Source organism: Syngnathus leptorhynchus, chromosome 6 (assembly GCF_054491065.1).
Source record: "Syngnathus leptorhynchus isolate UIUO chromosome 6, UIUO_Slep, whole genome shotgun sequence".
Lineage (NCBI taxonomy): Eukaryota > Metazoa > Chordata > Actinopteri > Syngnathiformes > Syngnathidae > Syngnathus > Syngnathus leptorhynchus.
In genome coordinates this window covers 6,031,338-6,050,891 of record NC_141200.1, presented here as the reverse complement: position 1 = coordinate 6,050,891, position 19,554 = coordinate 6,031,338, and the positions used below count along the sequence as shown (strand labels likewise).

The following is a 19,554-nucleotide window of genomic DNA, read 5'->3' as shown; positions in this document are numbered from 1 at the left end:
GCATAACGGTGCATCCCTTCATGCAATAAAGTTAGCCGTTAGCTTGGAGAAAAGAAGTGTTTCACTGAGTGCTTCTTTCTTTCCTTGGCAAATCGTAAACCGACATTCTGTCTTCCATCGTTCACGCCAGCCAGGAGGGAGACGCAACACGTTCACTGACTGATCCGTTGATGCACGCACGGGATGGAAGGGAGGCAGTTCACCCATTGACTCGTTCGTGAACGGGAAGATCAGGATTCGTTCTTTCACTAGTCCGTTCGTTCTCGCAATGAACTGGAAATGCAAATCACTCACTGACTCACTGACTCTTTCACTCACAGATCCATTCAGTTGGTGAACGGGAAACGCAATTCACGATTCATTCGTGAACGGGAAGTTACGTCATTTTCTTCTTCGTTTTGTTTTACGGCAAGGTGGCACCAGCATCAATGCGCATTACCGACACCTACTGGTTAAAGTATTATGAACTGAAAAAAAACCCGAATCACTTTAGGAAGTGATTCGTTCACTCTCGTTCACTAAAAAGATTCGTTCTTTTGAACGAATCGTCCACTCACGAGCCAACACTAACACCGAGGGGTCCTTCAGAAAACGTGTCTCGTTCCATGTGAGTTTATCAACACCATGATGGCAGCATTCATCTAAACGAAAGTTTCGACTTCGGGGATTTTTAGGAAGCGTGTTAGCAGTAAAAGGTAACGTGGGAATTGCTGTGCGTGTATCCTAAGGTCGATTGTTTTCTGTTGTTTTACATCGACAAATATTCAGGCATATACTAGACTATACTATACAACGTATAACTATATAGTATACTATACAACAATCTACTATGAATGAACAGTCATGTTGAAGCTTGCGATGTTGCGATGCAGCCCGATGCTGTGTAAAGATCCTCTTAAATCACATTTGACTATTTCCTAATTCCTACTTTTACCTAGCACGACGTCCCTGGAAAAACAGAATAGGAAATGCACTGTTATTCTGTGTCATTTTCATTTATGTTTGCCAGCTCTCACCTGTTTCTCTTGATGTGCACTTTGCATAACATATTAGCTGTTACACAATTAAAGGAAGTATTGTGTCCCCAGTAAAACAATGGCAACTGTCCGCAAGAAGGTGGATAACCGGATTCGGGTCCAAATCGAGAATGGAGTCGCTCTGCAGCATCGCACCATGTTTGTCGTGGTGGGAGATCGTGGAAGAGACCAGGTAAGGTCATGATTCTTTTACTGGGTTTTGGGCTTGTTGGAACTCAGCAGAATGACCATTTATTTGGGCTTATATGGTGTAGGTGGTGATTCTGCATCACATGCTGTCCAAAACGAGCGTCCGAGCACGACCTTCTGTTCTGTGGTGCTACAAAAAAGAACTTGGCTTCAGCAGGTGACAATACATGTCCTCTCCTCGTATTCCTTTTGTGTTTGTTGTTTTTGACAATTGTGTGTCCAAGCAGCAATCGCAAGAAACGTATGAAGCATCTTCAGAAGAAAATAAAAACAGGCACATTGAATCTGAATCAAGATGACCCGTTTGAGCTTTTCGTCGCTGCCACTAACATTCGCTACTGTTACTACAATGAAACCCACAAGATACTGGGAAACACTTTTGGCATGTGTGTCCTACAGGTGAGTCACATCTAACATTGCCCACGTGAAAGTGGAGATGAGATTGTGATCTTGTTTCCATTCAGGATTTCGAAGCCCTCACTCCCAACCTCTTAGCCAGAACTGTTGAGACAGTTGAAGGCGGCGGTATAGTCGTCATACTGTTACGGACAGTGAACTCCCTCAAGCAGCTGTACACAATGACTATGGTAAGTCTTTTGAGTTCTCCTTATATCATTTTACGAATATAAAATTAAATGATCTCCCTTTGAATGACGCGAATCTAGAACAAAATGCACCTACATTAAGTTACATCGATCAAACTTTTCTTCCAGGACGTGCATGCTCGTTACAGAACGGAGGCTCATCAAGACGTGGTTGGAAGGTTCAATGAAAGGTAAATTTTGGTCACATTATAAAACTTTTTACCGCGATTACTAAGTGCTCCATTTGTCTTGCCGTAGGTTCATCCTGTCCCTTGCCTCCTGCAAAAACTGCGTTGTCATCGACGACCACCTCAACATCCTGCCCATCTCCAGCCACATGGCCAACATTAAACCTATTCCGCCCAAGACGCAGGTGCCCGCACATAAAACGCCGCCTGCTCATTTGTTGGCTCATTGCTCTTGACCTTATCATTTCTTCCTCAGGAGGATGGTTTGTCTCCAAAGGAACAGGAGTTAAAGGACCTTAAGGAGACTCTCCAGGATACTCAGCCAGTGGGTGTGTTGGTGGATAACTGCAGGACCATGGACCAGGTGAAAATCTGTTGAACAGTGAACCAGATCATTTTTCTTTAATTCAAGTTCATTTTATGTTAAATTCGGAAATTATAAAATGTAGTTTCATTTAGTTAGTGCTTTAAAAAAAAAAGCCTCAGTTTTAATTTTATTTGGTTTGCAAATTTTTTTTTTCAATTTGAGTTCATTTGTAGTTTTTGTTAACTAAATAACTTCCACTTAAAACATCAACCTTGGGGTTATCTGCTCCTCAAAATCATCTGTTAATGATTCAGGCAATTTTTTGATGGAACATCCATTGTCAGCTGAATATCAGAGGTGTTGCAATTTGTGTGCTCTTCGTCAGGCCAAAGCCGTGCTGAAGTTCATCGAAGCCATCTCGGAGAAGACCCTGAGGAGCACCGTGGCTCTGACGGCTGCTCGAGGCCGAGGCAAATCTGCCGCGCTGGGCCTGGCTGTCGCCGGAGCTGTGGCTTTTGGGTAGGAGCAAACCAGCAGAGTGTAAAAAGAAGGCAAGATGTCTCCTGTTGCTTACAGAATTTGCTAAATGTGTTCTGCTATTGTTTCCAGCTACTCCAACATTTTTGTAACCTCCCCGAGCCCAGACAATCTCCACACCATGTTTGAGTTCATCTTTAAAGGCTTTGACGCACTTCAGTATCAAGTAACGTACATGAGCATCATGTCGGCGGTTTCCCTGCCTGCGCTAAATGTCGTCTTCATCCGCCGTAGGAACATCTGGATTATGAGATCATCCAGTCGCTGAATCCCGAGTTCAACAAAGCGGTCGTGAGGGTGAACGTCTTTAAAGAGCACAGGCAGACCATTCAGGTAAAGCCGCTTTTCACGTTTTGGTTTTCAACGTGCGCATTGCGAAACACAAAGCTTTTGGTCTGCAGTACATCCATCCGGGCGATGCTGTCAAACTGGGCCAGGCTGAACTTTTGGTGATTGATGAAGCCGCAGCCATCCCGTTACCGCTAGTCAAGAAACTACTGGGACCTTATCTGGTTTTCATGGCCTCCACCATCAACGGGTCGGTGCAATATCACTGAATGTGATTGAAACTGTGATTATATAAAGTCTACACACCCTCTGTTTAAATGGAAGGTTTACGTGATGTTCCATTTGACTTTGCAGCTACGAAGGCACCGGTCGCTCTCTCTCCCTCAAACTGATCCAGCAATTGAGGGAGCAGAGCGCAAACAGTCAACAGAACATGTCGGCCGAGAACAGGAGCAGCACCACCGCCAGGCTAGCAGCAGGTACGCATGTATTGTACATTAGCGTAGCCTTCGTAGCCACTGACTGGTTTGTGGGCTCCCCGCGCAGCTCGCACGCTCCACGAGGTCAGCCTGCACGAGTCCATCAGGTACGCAGGGGGCGACGCGGTGGAGAAGTGGCTCAATGAGCTGCTCTGCTTGGACTGCCTGAACATTCCTAGACTCATCTCCGGTTGTCCTCTTCCACAAACATGTGACCTGTATCCTTTTTGAAAGGAGTTTGTCGATGGCTCGACGGCGTGTGACTACTGTGAGCTAAGTCGCAGCTGCTATGGGTTCATCAAAAAAAAAAAAAAAAATCTCTTTCTTTCCGGTACTCGAATACTAAATTTAGTAGAAACTAGTTTTGTAAACTTAACAAGCTGCGTTTAGATATTACGTGAACAGAGACACCCTATTTTGCTACCACAAGGCGTCTGAGGCCTTCCTGCAGAGGCTGATGGCTCTTTATGTGGCATCGCACTACAAGGTGAGCACTTAAAATGCTCCTCCACTCCTTTATTTCTTCTTCGCTCCACCTACTCACTTCTTTTGTTCTCCTCAAGAATTCCCCCAACGACCTGCAGATGTTGTCCGACGCGCCGGCCCATCACCTCTTCTGTCTTCTGCCGCCCGTTCCTCCTACCCAAAACTCGCTGCCTGAGGTCCTCGCTGTGGTGCAGGTAGTAAACGTGGAAATGGACTAGAGCCTGTCCTGTGCATGATGTTCCAAGTAAACAATTTGGATGGGAATATCCAGGTGTGTCTGGAAGGCGAAATATCCCGACAGTCCATCCTCAACAGCCTCTCCAGAGGGAAGAAAGCAGCAGGTGACCTCATTCCATGGACCGTGTCTGAACAGGTACACATGAGCTGGATTATAAAATGATCTTTGTTTGGAATTAATCTCATCGAGCCTTTGGTCTCCAGTTCCAAGATCCGGAGTTTGGCAGCCTGTCTGGAGGCAGAGTGGTGCGAATTGCAGTCAATCCTGATTATCAAGGAGTAAGATGAAACTTTTTTTTTTTCCCTTCTTATTTTTCCTATCTTTCCATGTTGTGTCCTATAACAACAGTGGGCAAAGCAAACTTATCCTGCTTAGATGAGTTAGTTAATATTAGCTAATACATACTACAATGCATGTAACCAGAGGTCTTTTTTTCTTTTTTTTGCCCGACAGATGGGCTACGGCTCACGAGTGCTCCAGCTGCTGCAGATGTACTACGAGGGCAAGTTCCCCACCATGGACGAAAGCGCCGTGCCGCAGAACAACGAAATCACTACCGTCAGCAGCGAGGTACGGGCGGCTGAACGGCTGATGGATTTGAACGAATTAAGATGAGACACAAACAGCTCGGATTTGCTTTCAGGCCGTCACGCTCCTGGAGGAGGTGGTGACGCCTCGCAAGGAACTCCCGCCGCTGCTCCTCAAGCTGAGCGAGAGGCGAGCGGAGCGACTGGACTATTTGGGGGTCTCCTACGGACTCACGTCTCAGCTGCTCAAGTGAGGACGCTTTAGTGTGGAACAAGTACAGCAAGGTCGTCCGTGTTCTCCTGTCAAATATTTCTTTTTGTTTCAATCTGACAGGTTTTGGAAGAAAGCAGGTTATACTCCGGTCTACTTGAGACAAACGCCTGTAAGTATGACGATTGCTGCGGCTGAATTTGCACATTTACAAAGGACTCGACTTTATTAACATTTTTTCAAAATACCAATTTTTTGTCCTAGAGAAAGGCAGATTATTAGTCATTTTTATTTACAGAAACTGTCGCATCAAAAAATAAATTTGCGTTGCGACTATATTCTGATAGACCTTTAAAAAAATGTAACTAAAATTGAACTAGCAATTCAGGTCAGGTACTTTAATTTCTTTTGTCACGACAATGATTATGATTTTGAAAGAAAACCCAATTGTGCTTTGGCAGAACGACTTGACAGGCGAGCACTCGTGTGTGATGATAAAGGAGCTGCACAGTGAGGAGCAGCAAAGCCACTGGTTGTCTGCATTCTGGAAAGGTAAATTGTCCACAGCGCTTCTCTGGTCTTCAGCTCATGTCACTGAACCTTGTGGCACGCTTTAGATTTCCGCAGGCGCTTCCTTTCCCTGCTCTCCTACCAGTTCAGCAACTTCACCCCGAGCTTGGCCCTCAGCATCCTACAGAACAAAGGCGCCAAGGAGGCGGCGAACAGTAGGCGGACACGGAACGGCTCCCCGACGGCGACTCTCCTATCTCACTGGTCCTCTCTTGCTCCCCACAGCTTTGAGCGCCTCGGAGCTGACGGCTCACTTCAGCCCCTACGACCTCAAGCGTTTGGAGTTGTACTCGCGCAGCATGGTGGACTACCACCTCATCATGGACCTCGTCCCGACCGTGGCGCGTTTGTTTTTCCTCAAGCAGCTGGGTGATGTGTCTTTGTCAGCGGCGCAGTGTGTAAGCTTGCCTTCCCTTCATGCTTTAAAACTCCTGGCTAAAGAATTGTTTGAATTTTTGGGTGCTTTTGAAGCTCTGTCTAAATCGGAAAGTGTTTTCCAGGCAATGCTGTTAGGCGTCGGGCTGCAGCACAAATCGGTGGATAAGCTGGAGAAGGAAGTGGACCTCCCAAGCTCGCAGCTCATGGGGCTCTTCAACCGCCTCGTGCGCAAATTTGTGCAAGTACGTTCACGATTCATCTTTTTAATCTCTTTTAAAATTTGTCTCAGATTTGTTTTTCACTGTTTCACTGATCCTTTCTGTTGACTGTACGTTGTAGATTTTTACCAGCATCCAAGAAAGGGCCATCGAAGCAGAGATGGCAACAACAAAAGACGTCACCATGGAGCCGACCGTCCAAAGCCTTCAAGATGATCTGGTATGGCCGTTTTCACAAAGCCTTGCCAACATATTTAGAGGCGAAGCAAAGTACAAGAAAACTCTATGTGAAATGGAATAGTCGATTTAATCCCCGCATTAATTTAATTACAGTGGAGCAATTATTTAGTTGTCTTAAAAATAAATGTAAACGTTTTTTCATTCTGCTATCTACAAAAGATACACTTTTTCCGTATTATGAATGCTGTGGCAACTAAAAGTTGATAAAAGATCATTTGTTCTCTGATCAGAATGAGGCAGCAAAGGAGTTTGAGGAGAAACACGAGCAGGAGAAGGCAAAAGTGAAGGAACTTGACCTGGAAGAGTAAGCAGGCCACGTCTTAACTTGTGACAAATGACAAGCTTGATGCTGATGTGATGTCATCCTTTGCGGTTCCAGGTACAAGATCCGCGGACATGACGAGGAATGGGACGAGGTGCTGAAGAAAGCTGGAAACACGGCGATGGTCAGCATTAAAAGGTGGAGTAGCAACACTGTTCACCGCAAAGGCTTTTTTAGTAAAAATAAAAAAAATACTAAGTATAATAAGGCTTTGCTAGTAAAAAAAAAAATATATATATACACAATTTAAGGCTTTTTTTTAAATACATGGTGCTTTTCAATCTTTTGCCAACAGTGACAAGAAGAGAAAACTTGATGTCACAAAGGATGTGGCGAGCAATGGTGGTCTTCAGCACGGGAAGCAAAAGAAGGACATGCAGCATGGAAAATTCAAGAAGAAAGACAAACGTGGCAAATTTGGAAAGAAGGGACTCAAGTAAATTGAGGATGTGGTCAAAAGGACTGTAATGTTTTTGTTTTTTAATTGGATGTAAGAAATGGACAGAAGTTTAGTTGCTTATTTTCCTTACATCACAATCATGTGTGCCTAATATATTTCTACATAGGCATGTCTACATTGTTGTATTCATTTAAAATGATACAAATCAGCACAGGAGTGTCAAACACAACAGTGTCAAGTGTTTTCACTTTTTGTAATGTTCTAATTGCTACAAAAATGTAAAACGGTAGTTGTTTTCCCTTTTCTATAAAGTGAGGTAAGCGGTTGGCTGACATGGCGCTGAAGCTGGATTCATTTGAGCACGTGTGGCTGTATTTGAGTCCACTTGTGCTTCAGTTGTTGCTTAACAGCTTCCTCTGCAAAGATAAAGTCAATGGCCTGCCGGGAGAGCGTCCACACAGCCTCCCGATCCAGACCAAACGTGGATGCAGCCAGCTGGTATTCCTGAGACAAGTCTGTACTAAACACGCCTTTGTCGTCGGTCTGCCGGAGGACAAATCAGCAAAACCGGTGAATGAGCCTCAGACCAGTACAATATAGAAACACTATCTCGTTTTTAGCACCACACTAAAATGACAAAATCTATGTACGAGTCAACATGTCTCGCTTCACACACGAGACTAATGTGAACAGCAATGCGTAAAGGTTGTGGCCATTAAAGATGAAAAACAAGGATGAAGATCATGGAGTACCACAACATCTACTTGAAAGAGAAGAGAGACTTACACAAATGACGCTTGGGTGTCCCAACTGGTACCAATATTTGAAGTGATGCTCGGCGTAACATGGGACAGTTTGTCCTTTGACGTTTGATGTCAAGCAAAGTTCTGGTGAGGGAAAGGACGACATGTTGAATGTCACTTGGGTATTTGCTTACCCCCTCCCAACATGCACTTTTAACAGCTTCAAGTAACTGCTGAGGCAAACTATTGCATTCTCCTTCTTCTAGTGACATAAAACATTCAAAATATGTATCTTAGTTCTTCTACTTGCGCATTGAATTGTGTTGCTAGTGTGGGCAAAGAGCCTGCCTCACCCAAAGGGATGTTATTCTTCACCACCTGGTCGACGAGGCTTTGAGATCCGCCCACGTCAGGATGCAGGAAGGTGCCGTGACCGATGCGGTCCGGCGGAAGGTTGAGAAGCAGCTCCGACTCCTCCAGCTGAGACGGCACCTGTGACAATTCATCACCACCCGTCAGCACGTCTTGGAGACTGACAGATACACTGTCCCACTATGCTATTAGTGACTCGGTGCGAAATTAAGATTATATAAATATTTTCTGCGTTTTTTTTTTTCTCAAGGTTTAAGGCTAACTTTGTAAAAGTTCCTTGTATTTTTTTAAGTTGATCAGTTTTGACAACAACAAAAAAACACATTCTTGATTGAATTATTTTTGCAATTTAGCAATCTTCAGGAAAAAAGGCTTGATCCAGTTTCGATGGATTTTGTCAAAAGCAATGTTACCTGAACAAGGTTGAGACTTGTTTCTAATATTTTGGTTGCCAAGGATCTCAATAGGAAGACGTTTCGAATATTGAGTGCATGTTTGAATGTCTTACTTCGGAGAGGTGCAGCGATAACTTGAGTCCGCTGTTCTTTGCTCGTTGTAAGGCAGGAAGCAGGTCTCTACCGTGACCCACCTGAAAACCACCATTCCATCATTGTCAGTATCATTTATTGAATGGAAGGACTTGGAATGGGCATTACACTCCTAGTCAATTAACCTGAGATTTTTTTTTTTTAGATGTTAATTTAATCTGACCTTTTCACTAACTGAACTGGGCATAACAACGTCATTATATGATGGGTTTTAAAGCTCTTTCCTAACCCTAAACCCAACTCTATAATTTTCTTCCTAATCTCCCAAGACAACTTTTCTCCTTTAAAATAATTCTGTTGAACCACAATTAAAATGTAATGTCTGATTTTCATTTGTTAATTTTCATCATTTTTCTTGAAATAATATAATTTTGTCAGGCTGAAATTATTTCTTTGACTATTAGGCCTATGGTTTATTCTTTATTTAACAGAGAAATACCAAGAATTTGGTGACTGTGAAAACATTCAAACGACTTGCGTACCGTCGGATCCCCACTGAGATCAAGTCCAACCACCAGCCCATCAGCAGACAGCATGAACTCCTCGGCCAGCTTCACCGTTTCCATGGCAACCTCGGTCCCATTTCTGCGATCGATGGCTACTAGAAACCTGCAGTATAAATGATGGCCGCTGTAAGCGTCTCTCTCGTGAGAGAAGAATATTCATCATGTGCTTACCTGACATCAATGTCCACCTCCTCCTCTTTACACTGCTGGATGGCTTTTATTACAGTGTCCACATAGTTCTTTTTAGTCAACCCTGAAAAATCAACCACATATTAGAAACGACTCCCAGTGATGGGTAAATTAAATAATCCATGAAACATCTCAAACCTGTTTTCTTCTCCTCTCTTGGTGTACTCCTCAGCTCTAAATATTTGACGCCGTCTGCAGCAAATTCTTTGATTACATCTGTCGCCACCTAGAATGAAAGCTTGAATATTGCCACGGTGCTTGGGGAATTCTATTTTTTTTTTTTTTTTTATAAAATCACATTATTGATGATCACCATCAGGATGTCCTCCTCCGTGTCCACCAACTGATGAATGACCTTGAAGACCTGAAAGCACCTGTAGCACGCCATGTTGTCATAAAAAGCCGCTGCGATCAAGTAGTGATTAGAGCTCACATAAGTGGTCTGTTGTCTACCTACTCATTCAACGTTCTCCGCTGGCCTTTGTCGATGGCTGTCATGTGGTGTTCAATGTTAAGATGTGGCTTACGTTTAATGAGCTTCTCCATGGTCTGGAAGCTCACTGACCCGTTAAGGTGAGCGTGCAACTCCTGGTAGGAGAAGGAACTCAATCGAGATTGCCAAACTTCCCAGGGGCTTTCAAATGCTAACTTTTAAAAATAACCGGCCAATAATTTTAACTCACCACTTTTGGGAGCTCCCGATAAAAGACATCGCCATTCTCCTCCATCGTTAAAAGAACATAAATATCGACGAGTTTGTTAGCAATGAAGAGTTGAGTGTTTATAAGACGATAGGCCTTTCTGTGTTTTCAGGAACTATTTGGCCGTGACACACGCTTGAGTGCAGCAAACAAATAATCCGTGTATGCAGAGAGAAAGGTTCCGTCTCTTCGTGGCAAGGCCATTACTAAAGCTATTCTTTACTTATTTAGCCATTTTCAGCAGTAAAAAGGTTAAGCATTTGTATAAAAATCATTTCATAACTTAATTATTTTTCATGTACAACCTATGGCTGCAATTGTGACTTGATGAGACATTACACCATAGTTTGTTTGTTTTTTGCTTTTGTAGTGCTTTGGAAAAGAAGAAGTAGAGACAAACAATTGTGGGGCGACAGGTTAGGATTTGGGTAAGAATGTAACTTGAGACGTGGTCTAAGTTTAGCTCGACTTTCTGCCACCAAATTGTCACTCCCTCAGGCACATTTCCAGCGACACTCCCTCCAATGCGCTGTCAACAAAAATAGAGCCCTTATAAGGCTATAAGAGCTGCTCAAGTATGCAAAAATTATTACTCACGATTATTTTGGTAACAATTGGAATCACAATCATTTAAACAATCATCTCACTTTGAGTCGATTCATGACATAAAAAGTGGCACATCCTTAACCAATACTATTGTTCCAATATGACTTATTTTATTTATGTCAAAATATTTATCAGCCTCTACAAACAAAAAAACATCAGAGGTGAAGAGAAAGAAACCCTTAAGAGAAAGGTTTGCATTTTCTCTTAGCACAATAAAAGCCAACTCCTTCATATGGTACCCAAATGGACTTTTTTGATAGACTTTATGTTGTAGTGAAGTACTACTGCATAATGGAACAAAACTGATCCAGTTAACTAATGCTTGAACGAATGAACAAACATAATTTGGGCACTCACGGCATAAGATTCAGTTAGCTTGAATTTTCCACAGGTGCAACGTCGGAATGACAGCGTTTCTGAATGTGGCTGGTAGGAACTGTTCCTTCACAACCTGCTTCATTTTTAGCTATATTGTACATCACTCGGGATCCTGCGAGACTTTAAAAAAAGAGAGCAAATAGTACATGTTAAGCAAGAAACAGTGTTTCCTTCAAAGAAAAAGAACCGACAAACAAGCTTTACCTGTATAGTCGCAATGATAGTCAACAGATCTCCTTCATTAAAGGGTAGGTGGTGCTTCAATTCGCTTTATGATGAATCTGTATACACAGTCTGTACCTTTGGGCCATGGAATCTATCAGAAATCACATAAATCAGAATGTAGGATTAGTTTTCTGCTTATATTCATCAGACAGTCATTGCATGTTCCTGCAGATGTGTTTTTCACCTTTGCCATGGAAGGACAGTTGAAGTCCCTCTCACATGGGAAGTAATGTCTCCTGCTTGCAAACATTACAACATTTAAGAAACAATCAGTCACGACTGAGCAAAAACTAAGCTGAATTGAAATAAACGTTCCATCTCTCATTCTTCTGCTTCCAAATTTGTCAAATAAAATACTGTGCTGCCATCTAGGGGTTGACAGAGGAATTACACCAAAAATAAGCAGGGGGGGCAGAACTGAAATGTTAAAGTGCTCTGTGAAATAGCAAGGATGGATTTGCAAACATTTCATGTCAAATCCCACCTAGTACACTAGAGGTAACTGAGTAACCTTTTTACTTTCAAATCTACTCATTGGGTTAATATCCAAAAACTGCAAACATCTACCTCTTTGTTTAAGCACAAGTCATGAACAACTTTTTTTTTTTTCAAAAGTATCTTAGGTCCTGTCACGTTGCACAAGAGTGGCTTCAAGATTATATCTTCAACCTACTGCTGAGACCTCACAGATTCTGAGAGGCCAGGAAGCAGGAAGGAAGACCAACTTAATAAAATAGAATATAAGATGAACTTTTAAAAAATCCAAATAAAATATAGAAAGATGTTAATCCCTCAAAATGCTCTAAAATAAACATTGACTATACCTGGTTGCACTTCAAGATGACACGAAATTGCTAGTACAGGACAACGTCCAAAATCACGCCAAAGTCATGGAACGTCAACAAAAATTGGTCGGAATGCGGAACCTAACACTTTGGAGCTATGAAATGAAAGTAAAATAACTCCGGCACGAGGAGAAATCTTGTGGACAAAACGCGGCTACAGCGCACTGCGGGTGGTAAGTAAGTAACTATGTCACACCTCCTTCCGTCGATGCTTTTCCTCCCACCTTTATTTGGCGTTGCGCATGCGCAGTATGGCAAATGGCTACGTGGTTAGTGTTTTTGTATTTTATTAAAACTTCTAAAAACTATACAGTAAAACTGTTGTCAACTTTAAAATACACCCACCTGTTCATTTTACACCAACAGTGAGATTACAAAATGACAATGCATCTTCACATTGATTGTCCATCCATTCGTGCATGAATGTCATATTAATTCGGGGATGTTTCAATTGTTCCTTTCCCTGGATGTAATAATTACTTGTTGAAACTTTACACTTGTAACACAGTTTGAAAAAATATCTTGTTACAAGGTTGCTGCTACAAAATAGTTGCAAAACACTTTATAAAGAACATTTAACAAACAGTTAGTGGGGATTATATACTGTATGTGAGCCCATGTAAAATGTGTTGTTGCCCTGTGTAGATTACAGGAATGAGAAGTATAAATATATGTAGAATGTTTGTATGTCACATCATCATCATTCTGACATTCTTGCCAATATCTACTTCAAAACAAAGAAAATGTATCAAATCAAAAAAGCTTCTCCCAAATCATAATGAAATAATAATGACATTCATCCTTAAATGCTTTGCTGTGTTTCAATATCAGGTATTGAACGATGCATGAGCAACAAGTCACTTAGTCCTCACTTGTTTGATGCAGTCTAACATTCAGACTCAACACACAATGGAGTGTGATGAAACTTTCTCAAATCAGAAAATAAACGATGGTTAAAAAATATACTGTAAGAGACACATCTCTACTGGTATCATGTGAAAAGGGTCAAATAATGAATCCACAGAGGTTGAAGGCGCAGTGTCTCGTCAGAGCTGTGTGCCCATTTGTCGGAGCTCTTTTTTGACACTCAATAGCCACTCTTTCAACAATTTAAATGTCGGTCGAGATTCAGGGTTCAAGTGGCAGCATCTGTGATTCATGATTTCGTAAATGACTTCGGGACACCCGTCCGGAGAAGGCATCCGGTATCCCTTCTCCAAAAGAGGCCCCACATTTTTGGATTCCTGCACAGTGGAAAACACAGTTGAGACTGAAACATGTTTTCAACGGACAATAATAAATCAAGTTTAAATGTTGCAAGTGAATTTTGCTAGGGGTAAACATTGGAAGCTATGCTTAAGATGACTAATGTAAGCAGCAGACAAGGAGTGCTCGGTTTATGTTTCGTGAACTCGTACATCTGCACTTCAGAGGTTCTGAATTTCAAACTTGAAGCAAATACTTCTTCACCCTTCACTGTATTCCTTGAAAAAAAAGTTTTACAAAAACATATTTTGAGACATTTTATGTCATTGGTTTTATTTATTTAATTATTTATTTTATGTTCTGTACAAAATATGTACTTTATGAATGAATGGATAAAAGAAAATTGCCAATAATTTTGGGTAATTTTAAGGAAAAGATGGGATATATTCTATATAGTTTTTAAAATGATGTGTGATTGGTTCAATATTGTATCAAAGGTACTACTGGTATCGGTTCTTGGTATCGTATCGGTGACTACTCAAGAGTTGAGTATTCATACTTTATCGGTCCGAAAAAAAAGTAGTATCAAACAAAATAAGGTTTGCCACAGTCTCTGAAAATACAGCCGTACGTGTTTCAACGTACAAAATCTGGTTTAATCCGTGAGAATTAGACTACACATGAGCTCCTCACTACCACACACATCTACTCAATATTCCAGTCAATATTTATGATATTTAGAGAATCTCTGACATACTTACAATTTTCGGGTATGGCATTCGACCAAATGAGTAAATCTCCCAAAGCAAAATACCAAAACTCCAAACATCTGATTTGGTGGAGAATTTCTTTTTGAGGGAGAGACAAAACGTGCAGTTGAAGATGATTTTATACATTTTCTAATTCCAACGCACTTCGGAAGTGTACCTTTTCTTTGAGAGCTTCCGGTGCCGTCCATTTGATTGGCAGCAGGTTGGTATGCTCGAGAGAAGACACCTTTTTGGTCAAACCAAAGTCACTGATTTTAGCGATGAGCTCCTCTGATAGGAGAACATTACGCGCCGCAAGGTCTCGGTGCACAAAGTTATTCGACTCCAAATACACCATGGCCTCACAAACGTCTCTACAAAAAAGAACAATCAGACAAAGAAAATAAAACTACAGTTCAATGACTATTTTGATCTTCAAATCAATTTATCTCAAATATTGTTCAGTGGTTGTCAAGTGTGGATGTGCGATGTACACACAGTGCAAAATTGATAAGAGTAACACTAGTGAGGACCGTCCGTCCTCTGGAACGCAGGTAGTCCACCAAGGTACCCTGAACACAAAAAAAATACACTCATAGAAGTCAAGTCATAAAGAATGTTGAGGAAAGATGGGATGGAAACTCACCTTTCGCATATATTCAGTAATAATGAGCAAACCGCCATCCTCCTCTGTAATCACTCCAAGCAGCTTCACCAAGTTATTGTGACTTAATTTCCTTTGAAAAGAAAATGGAAGTTGGGTGAGTTTAGAATAGCTTTTTTTTTTTTTTTTGTCTGAACAATATTATATGTGATTTTGATTCCATGATTGTTCTTGCATTACTTACATCATGACAGAGGCCTCTGCAATAAAGGCCTGCGCTGTGGGATTATTTTTGAGGCTCTTCACAGCGACTTGCTTCTTTTTGTACTCAGCCAACTTGACTTCTGCAAACACGAAAACTCTACGTTACCAATGACCATGCGCTAATATCACAGCAAATCAACCAACGATGTTCTCGTTTAGTCAAATTGCTACATGCCTCCGAACTCGCCCCCTCCGATGGTCTTCAGTAACTTCAGTTCCTTTCTGTTCATCACCCAACCACCTGTTGGTGAGCCCAAAAACAGCAACAATTACACACCACCAGAAGTCTGCACATGAATATCAAGTCAGACTCACCTCTCAAAAATTCATTTTGGACAGCTACAGTTTTTCCTTCCAATTTTGGATTGATGAGACAAGTACACAGCCCATCAGAATTGCTTTTGTAGTGCTTCGGAAGGGAGGGGGGAAAAAAAAGACAATGATTTTGGGTCGAGAGAATGCTTGAAATGGAAAATAAATTGTTTTATTAAGGGGAAAAAATAGCGGGATTCCAAATCCGTCCCCCGTGTAATGTCAAAAAGCGAAAAAATTCCTCTGTATCTAGCTAACTCACAAACAAACATGAATTGTCAAATGTATGCCTTTAAATATAACCATGGAAGATATTTAAATAACAAAGGGCTCCATTTAAGGTTGTACCTCAACCAGCTGGATGAGATTGTTAAAATAGACTTCCTCATCGATGGAAAGTTTGCCGTTGCCGTATTTAATGTGGTAGTGCTCCACTCTGTCGTCGGTGCTCAAACACAGTGTGTAGTCCCCTGGATAGTTGGTGCTCTCCCTCACCAAGAATAGGCCCTTCTCCAGTGGCGAGAGCAAGTCCTCGGCCTGGTTCCGTGTTATTTTGCCATGAAACCATCTGCCACGACAACCACGGAGGTACCATTAGTACACATCTTACCAAAACAATATATAGATTTGGACACTCACGGCATAAGATTGAGCTCGTTGGGATTTTCCACAGGTGCAACGTTCCGACGGGGTTTCTGAATGTGGCTGGTGGGAACTGTTCCTTCACGACCTGCTTCATTTTTAGCTATACACCACTCTTGATCCTGTAAGGCAACATGTCAGCAATGAAAAGGAGCAAATCTGCTACATAAACGAAGCTTACCTGTGTTGTGGCAACAATAGTCAATAAATCTCCTTCATTAAAGTTGAGGTGGTGCTCCAATGAGGCTTTAAAGCTGACTCTTGCCACACACTGTGTACCATTGGGCCACGGAGTCTATCGGAAATCATCAAAACGTATGATCAGAGTTCTATTTGAATGTTTTCGGTAAATCCGAATAACATAATGACGACGGTTTTACACCTTTGCCATGCTGCCACAGTCCAAATTCCCTCACAGATGACGTCGTCTGCTTGTGAACATTTCCATCGGTGCACACGTCATGTCCTGTGATTGACGTATGGGGTAGAAAATTTTTCAGATTTTCTAATTATGATAAAAAAAAATTTATTCGTTATTGTGCTATAACTAAAAACAAAGAGAAGTATTGGTCCAATTCACACAAGAGACTCACAACTGATTTAGCTATAAAAAGTTAAACATAGCTACTCTAGCTTGGATTCTTTGACAGCGTAAGAAATAATCTTGGCAGCAGCTCTGGATGTTTGTGCTAAATATTTCCATGACACACACACAAAGGTGAAGGTTGTTACAGTGTGGTAGTGCGAATTAAGTTATGCTACTTCCTGGCTTGCTGTTTCCCTTGAGGAAGACGAGATTGTGGATACAAATAATGAATACAACCGTCAAAACATTCATCCATCCATCCATGTGACATCATGCGACTGGCTCATTTTACTAATACGGTGAATGAGTTAATGAATTGTTATTAATATAATTTGGAGGAGCGGCTTGGTGGTGCACTGGTTAGCACGTCCGCCTCACAGTTCAGGAGGATGCGGGTTCGAATCCACCTCCGGCCTTCCTTGTGTGGAGATTGCATGTTCTCCCTGTGTCTGCGTAGGTTTTCTCCGGGCACTCTGGTTTCCTCCCACATCCCATAAACATGCTTGGTAGGCCGATTGAGCGCTCCAAATTGTCCCTAGGTGTGAGTGCGAGTGAAAATGGTTGTTTGTCGCTGTGTGCACTGCAATTGGCTGGCAACCGGTTCAGGGTGCCCCTCGCCTAGTGCCCGATGACGGCTGGGATAGGCATGCATGCCCGCGACCCCCGTAGGGACCAAGCGGTTCAGAAAATGGATGGATAATTTTGATGACAAATTTGTAAATATCCTAAAGTTTAATTAAATTATCAGACTTGTTCAACTCATTTATTACAAGTTGTAAATCATCAAGGCATCTAATGCGCTAATATTTTTTTGTATATCGTTTTGTTTCTATCATGCTTCTTTTCTACTAGATTCAAAAAAGAGTTGGTAAAATGCTCAGGAACCTGTTTTAGAGCATTTCCTATTTTATTTTTAAGAAGTATTTATTCAAGTGTTTTTTACTTATCTTCTATTGTTTGCATCACTCACAAATATGATGCGTTTCTTATTCTTATTAAAAAAAAAAGATATTCTGATTCGCTGTAAAAGATTTCCATTGTTGAATAACAGGAGGAATGACCTGTCACTCATTGTTAGTTAATGTAGTAATTGTAACACTAGAATATTTTGTTTTAGAATGGCGAGGTCAAAAAGTTTGTGTACTGTCATTCAATTCACATTTGCACAAGGTAGAATGTAAAATGCAACTTATGTCCCAGCATGATAAAGCAAGCAGTACAATACAAATCAATGCATCTCTAAAACATAGGAGTCATCATATAAACATTCACACAGAGGTGAGGTCATCTACATCTACCCATCCATCTCCCGAGTGCAGGTTAATTAAACTAATCTGTAATCATTTTTAGTATAATAAATGCAACTAATGAGAGAAACTCCTTTTTGGAGTGCAGCGTTCCTTGTTTTTGCCGTTAAACTGGTTGATCAACATCAAACTCTTGTACGAGTTGGACATTGTTTCAACACTACAAGTCGGACTAGGCCCGGGAAGACAGCACAAGAATGCAGACGTTCATATCTGCCACTCCTTCATTTGTTGACAAAAATCAGAGCTCAGAGTGCCAATCATCACAATTACAAATATAACAAACAAACAAAAATAAAACAAAAGCAAATGGAAAGACAAAAACAACCAACGAATAACTAAACAAAAACACAAACCGTGTACTGTGCCACGCATCCAATCAGAACGATACTATCACTTATCGAATCAGAATGACTGATCACTGATTGGACTCAAGGGAGGACTGTCATTCTTATCCATTTTGCTATAAATCCAAATCCCCCCCCGTACCCGAATCCACCCTCCAGCCGACACCTATGAATTCTGGTTGGAAAATGTCATAGTGTATTTAGCCATTTTTAAATGTGTTTTGGGGATTTGCTGGTTTTTTGTTTTTTTTTAACAACTAGTTTTTTATGTTGTTTTTTTCCACTGCAGTCACATTTGCCTTTATGTTTTGTGTTTTTCTTTCAAATAAATTGCTGTGGTTATTTAATTGCACTTCAAGAGTACCTTAACATCCCAAACATCTCCGGGGGTCCGTTTACCCTCAAGTCCAGAAAACCTAGTGACGTCCCTGAATGTCGGTATGATCAACTTCTAATACTGTGCATCGTCACGATTTTCTTCTCATTTAGCTGTTTACATGCACTGATTGTTATTCAAAGACGTTGCATTCTCTTTAACAAAATTATATCGGCACATGCTGGTAGAGATGACACAGATGCAATAAACGGCAAGCGGGGAATGGATGATTTAGGATGAATAAAAGAATAAATATACATAGGTACGTAAGTAAATACAAATTGACAAGCCGAAAATCTCGTTTCCCAAGAATGCTCTAAAATACAATATTTACTGTACCTGAATGCGGGAGAAAGTGACTTCAGGTAGTATCAGATGACACATTTACGGGAAAGAAATTGTTTTCATCTGGCGCTAAGTCGTTCCCACGCCAGAAAAATAAAATAAAATAGAAAAAAAAAAAAAAGAGCCAGTAAAAATCAAGTGCCAATCCAAATCCCAAAGATCGTCACAGGTGTCCCCGAATGTTGACAAAAATTCGCCAGTGAGTGCGGAAACACATAAAGAAGTGAAACTAAATAGATTCAAGTGTGACTCAACATCTGCAAGACAAAAGAGGAAAATATCGTGACTGTACTTATTAGGTTATGTCAGATACGATTGTCACACACCCCTTCAAATTCTTGTCACACCTTAATTCCGCATTACGCATGCGCAGCATTCCTGCAACATGGTTGTAATACCAAGGCAACCATATTGGGACAGAAAATACACGGAACACCAACCGAGACTTTGTATGAGCACAGTACAATGTGAAATACTGAACACTTTTGAACAGTTTTTCATTTA

At 41.3% G+C, this 19,554-nt stretch overlaps 3 protein-coding genes across 11 annotated transcripts; 1 reads left to right on the top strand and 2 right to left on the bottom strand.

Moving 5' to 3' along the window:
• Positions 1-545: 545 nt before the first annotated feature.
• Positions 546-7,428, top strand: nat10 (N-acetyltransferase 10). Of its 3 annotated transcripts, none has more exons than XM_085913833.1 (29): positions 546-607; positions 1,089-1,209; positions 1,292-1,383; positions 1,454-1,625; positions 1,691-1,813; positions 1,940-2,001; positions 2,069-2,183; positions 2,255-2,362; positions 2,691-2,824; positions 2,915-3,008; positions 3,077-3,175; positions 3,244-3,380; positions 3,485-3,609; positions 3,677-3,827; positions 4,000-4,096; positions 4,173-4,289; positions 4,367-4,468; positions 4,537-4,611; positions 4,787-4,903; positions 4,977-5,110; positions 5,195-5,243; positions 5,533-5,623; positions 5,689-5,796; positions 5,867-6,039; positions 6,142-6,261; positions 6,359-6,457; positions 6,708-6,781; positions 6,857-6,937; positions 7,095-7,428. In XM_085913833.1, the coding sequence occupies exons 2-29, from the start codon at positions 1,096-1,098 to the stop codon at positions 7,237-7,239; spliced, it is 3,108 nt and encodes a 1,035-aa protein (XP_085769959.1). In that variant the 5' UTR covers positions 546-607; positions 1,089-1,095; the 3' UTR covers positions 7,240-7,428. The 3 variants fall into 3 exon arrangements, with proteins under 3 accessions (XP_085769959.1, XP_085769958.1, XP_085769957.1); XM_085913832.1 differs by having other exon boundaries at positions 549-695; XM_085913831.1 differs by lacking the exon at positions 546-607 and having other exon boundaries at positions 1,072-1,209.
• Positions 6,526-12,507, bottom strand: mapda (N6-Methyl-AMP deaminase). 6 transcript variants are annotated; one of them, XM_085913840.1, is made up of 13 exons: positions 12,292-12,507; positions 11,652-11,703; positions 11,447-11,558; positions 10,241-11,362; positions 10,015-10,145; positions 9,856-9,931; positions 9,696-9,783; positions 9,540-9,621; positions 9,345-9,471; positions 8,823-8,903; positions 8,296-8,434; positions 7,986-8,086; positions 6,526-6,906 (listed from the first exon to the last, which is right to left on the bottom strand). In XM_085913840.1, the coding sequence occupies exons 4-13, from the start codon at positions 10,283-10,285 to the stop codon at positions 6,838-6,840; spliced, it is 939 nt and encodes a 312-aa protein (XP_085769966.1). In that variant the 5' UTR covers positions 10,286-11,362; positions 11,447-11,558; positions 11,652-11,703; positions 12,292-12,507; the 3' UTR covers positions 6,526-6,837. The 6 variants fall into 6 exon arrangements, with proteins under 6 accessions (XP_085769966.1, XP_085769962.1, XP_085769964.1 ...); XM_085913836.1 differs by having other exon boundaries at positions 6,526-7,742; positions 12,292-12,503; XM_085913838.1 differs by having other exon boundaries at positions 6,526-7,742; positions 11,222-11,362; positions 12,292-12,503.
• Positions 12,508-12,582: 75 nt separating this feature from the next.
• LOC147055596 (tyrosine-protein kinase CSK-like) lies at positions 12,583-19,343 on the bottom strand. Of its 2 annotated transcripts, none has more exons than XM_085913835.1 (13): positions 19,045-19,343; positions 16,472-16,555; positions 16,271-16,384; positions 16,087-16,211; positions 15,943-16,015; positions 15,451-15,544; positions 15,311-15,376; positions 15,116-15,215; positions 14,914-15,004; positions 14,766-14,839; positions 14,446-14,641; positions 14,280-14,366; positions 12,583-13,556 (listed from the first exon to the last, which is right to left on the bottom strand). In XM_085913835.1, the coding sequence occupies exons 2-13, from the start codon at positions 16,478-16,480 to the stop codon at positions 13,359-13,361; spliced, it is 1,227 nt and encodes a 408-aa protein (XP_085769961.1). In that variant the 5' UTR covers positions 16,481-16,555; positions 19,045-19,343; the 3' UTR covers positions 12,583-13,358. The 2 variants fall into 2 exon arrangements, with proteins under 2 accessions (XP_085769961.1, XP_085769960.1); XM_085913834.1 differs by having other exon boundaries at positions 15,796-16,015; positions 19,045-19,342.
• Positions 19,344-19,554: the final 211 nt, after the last annotated feature.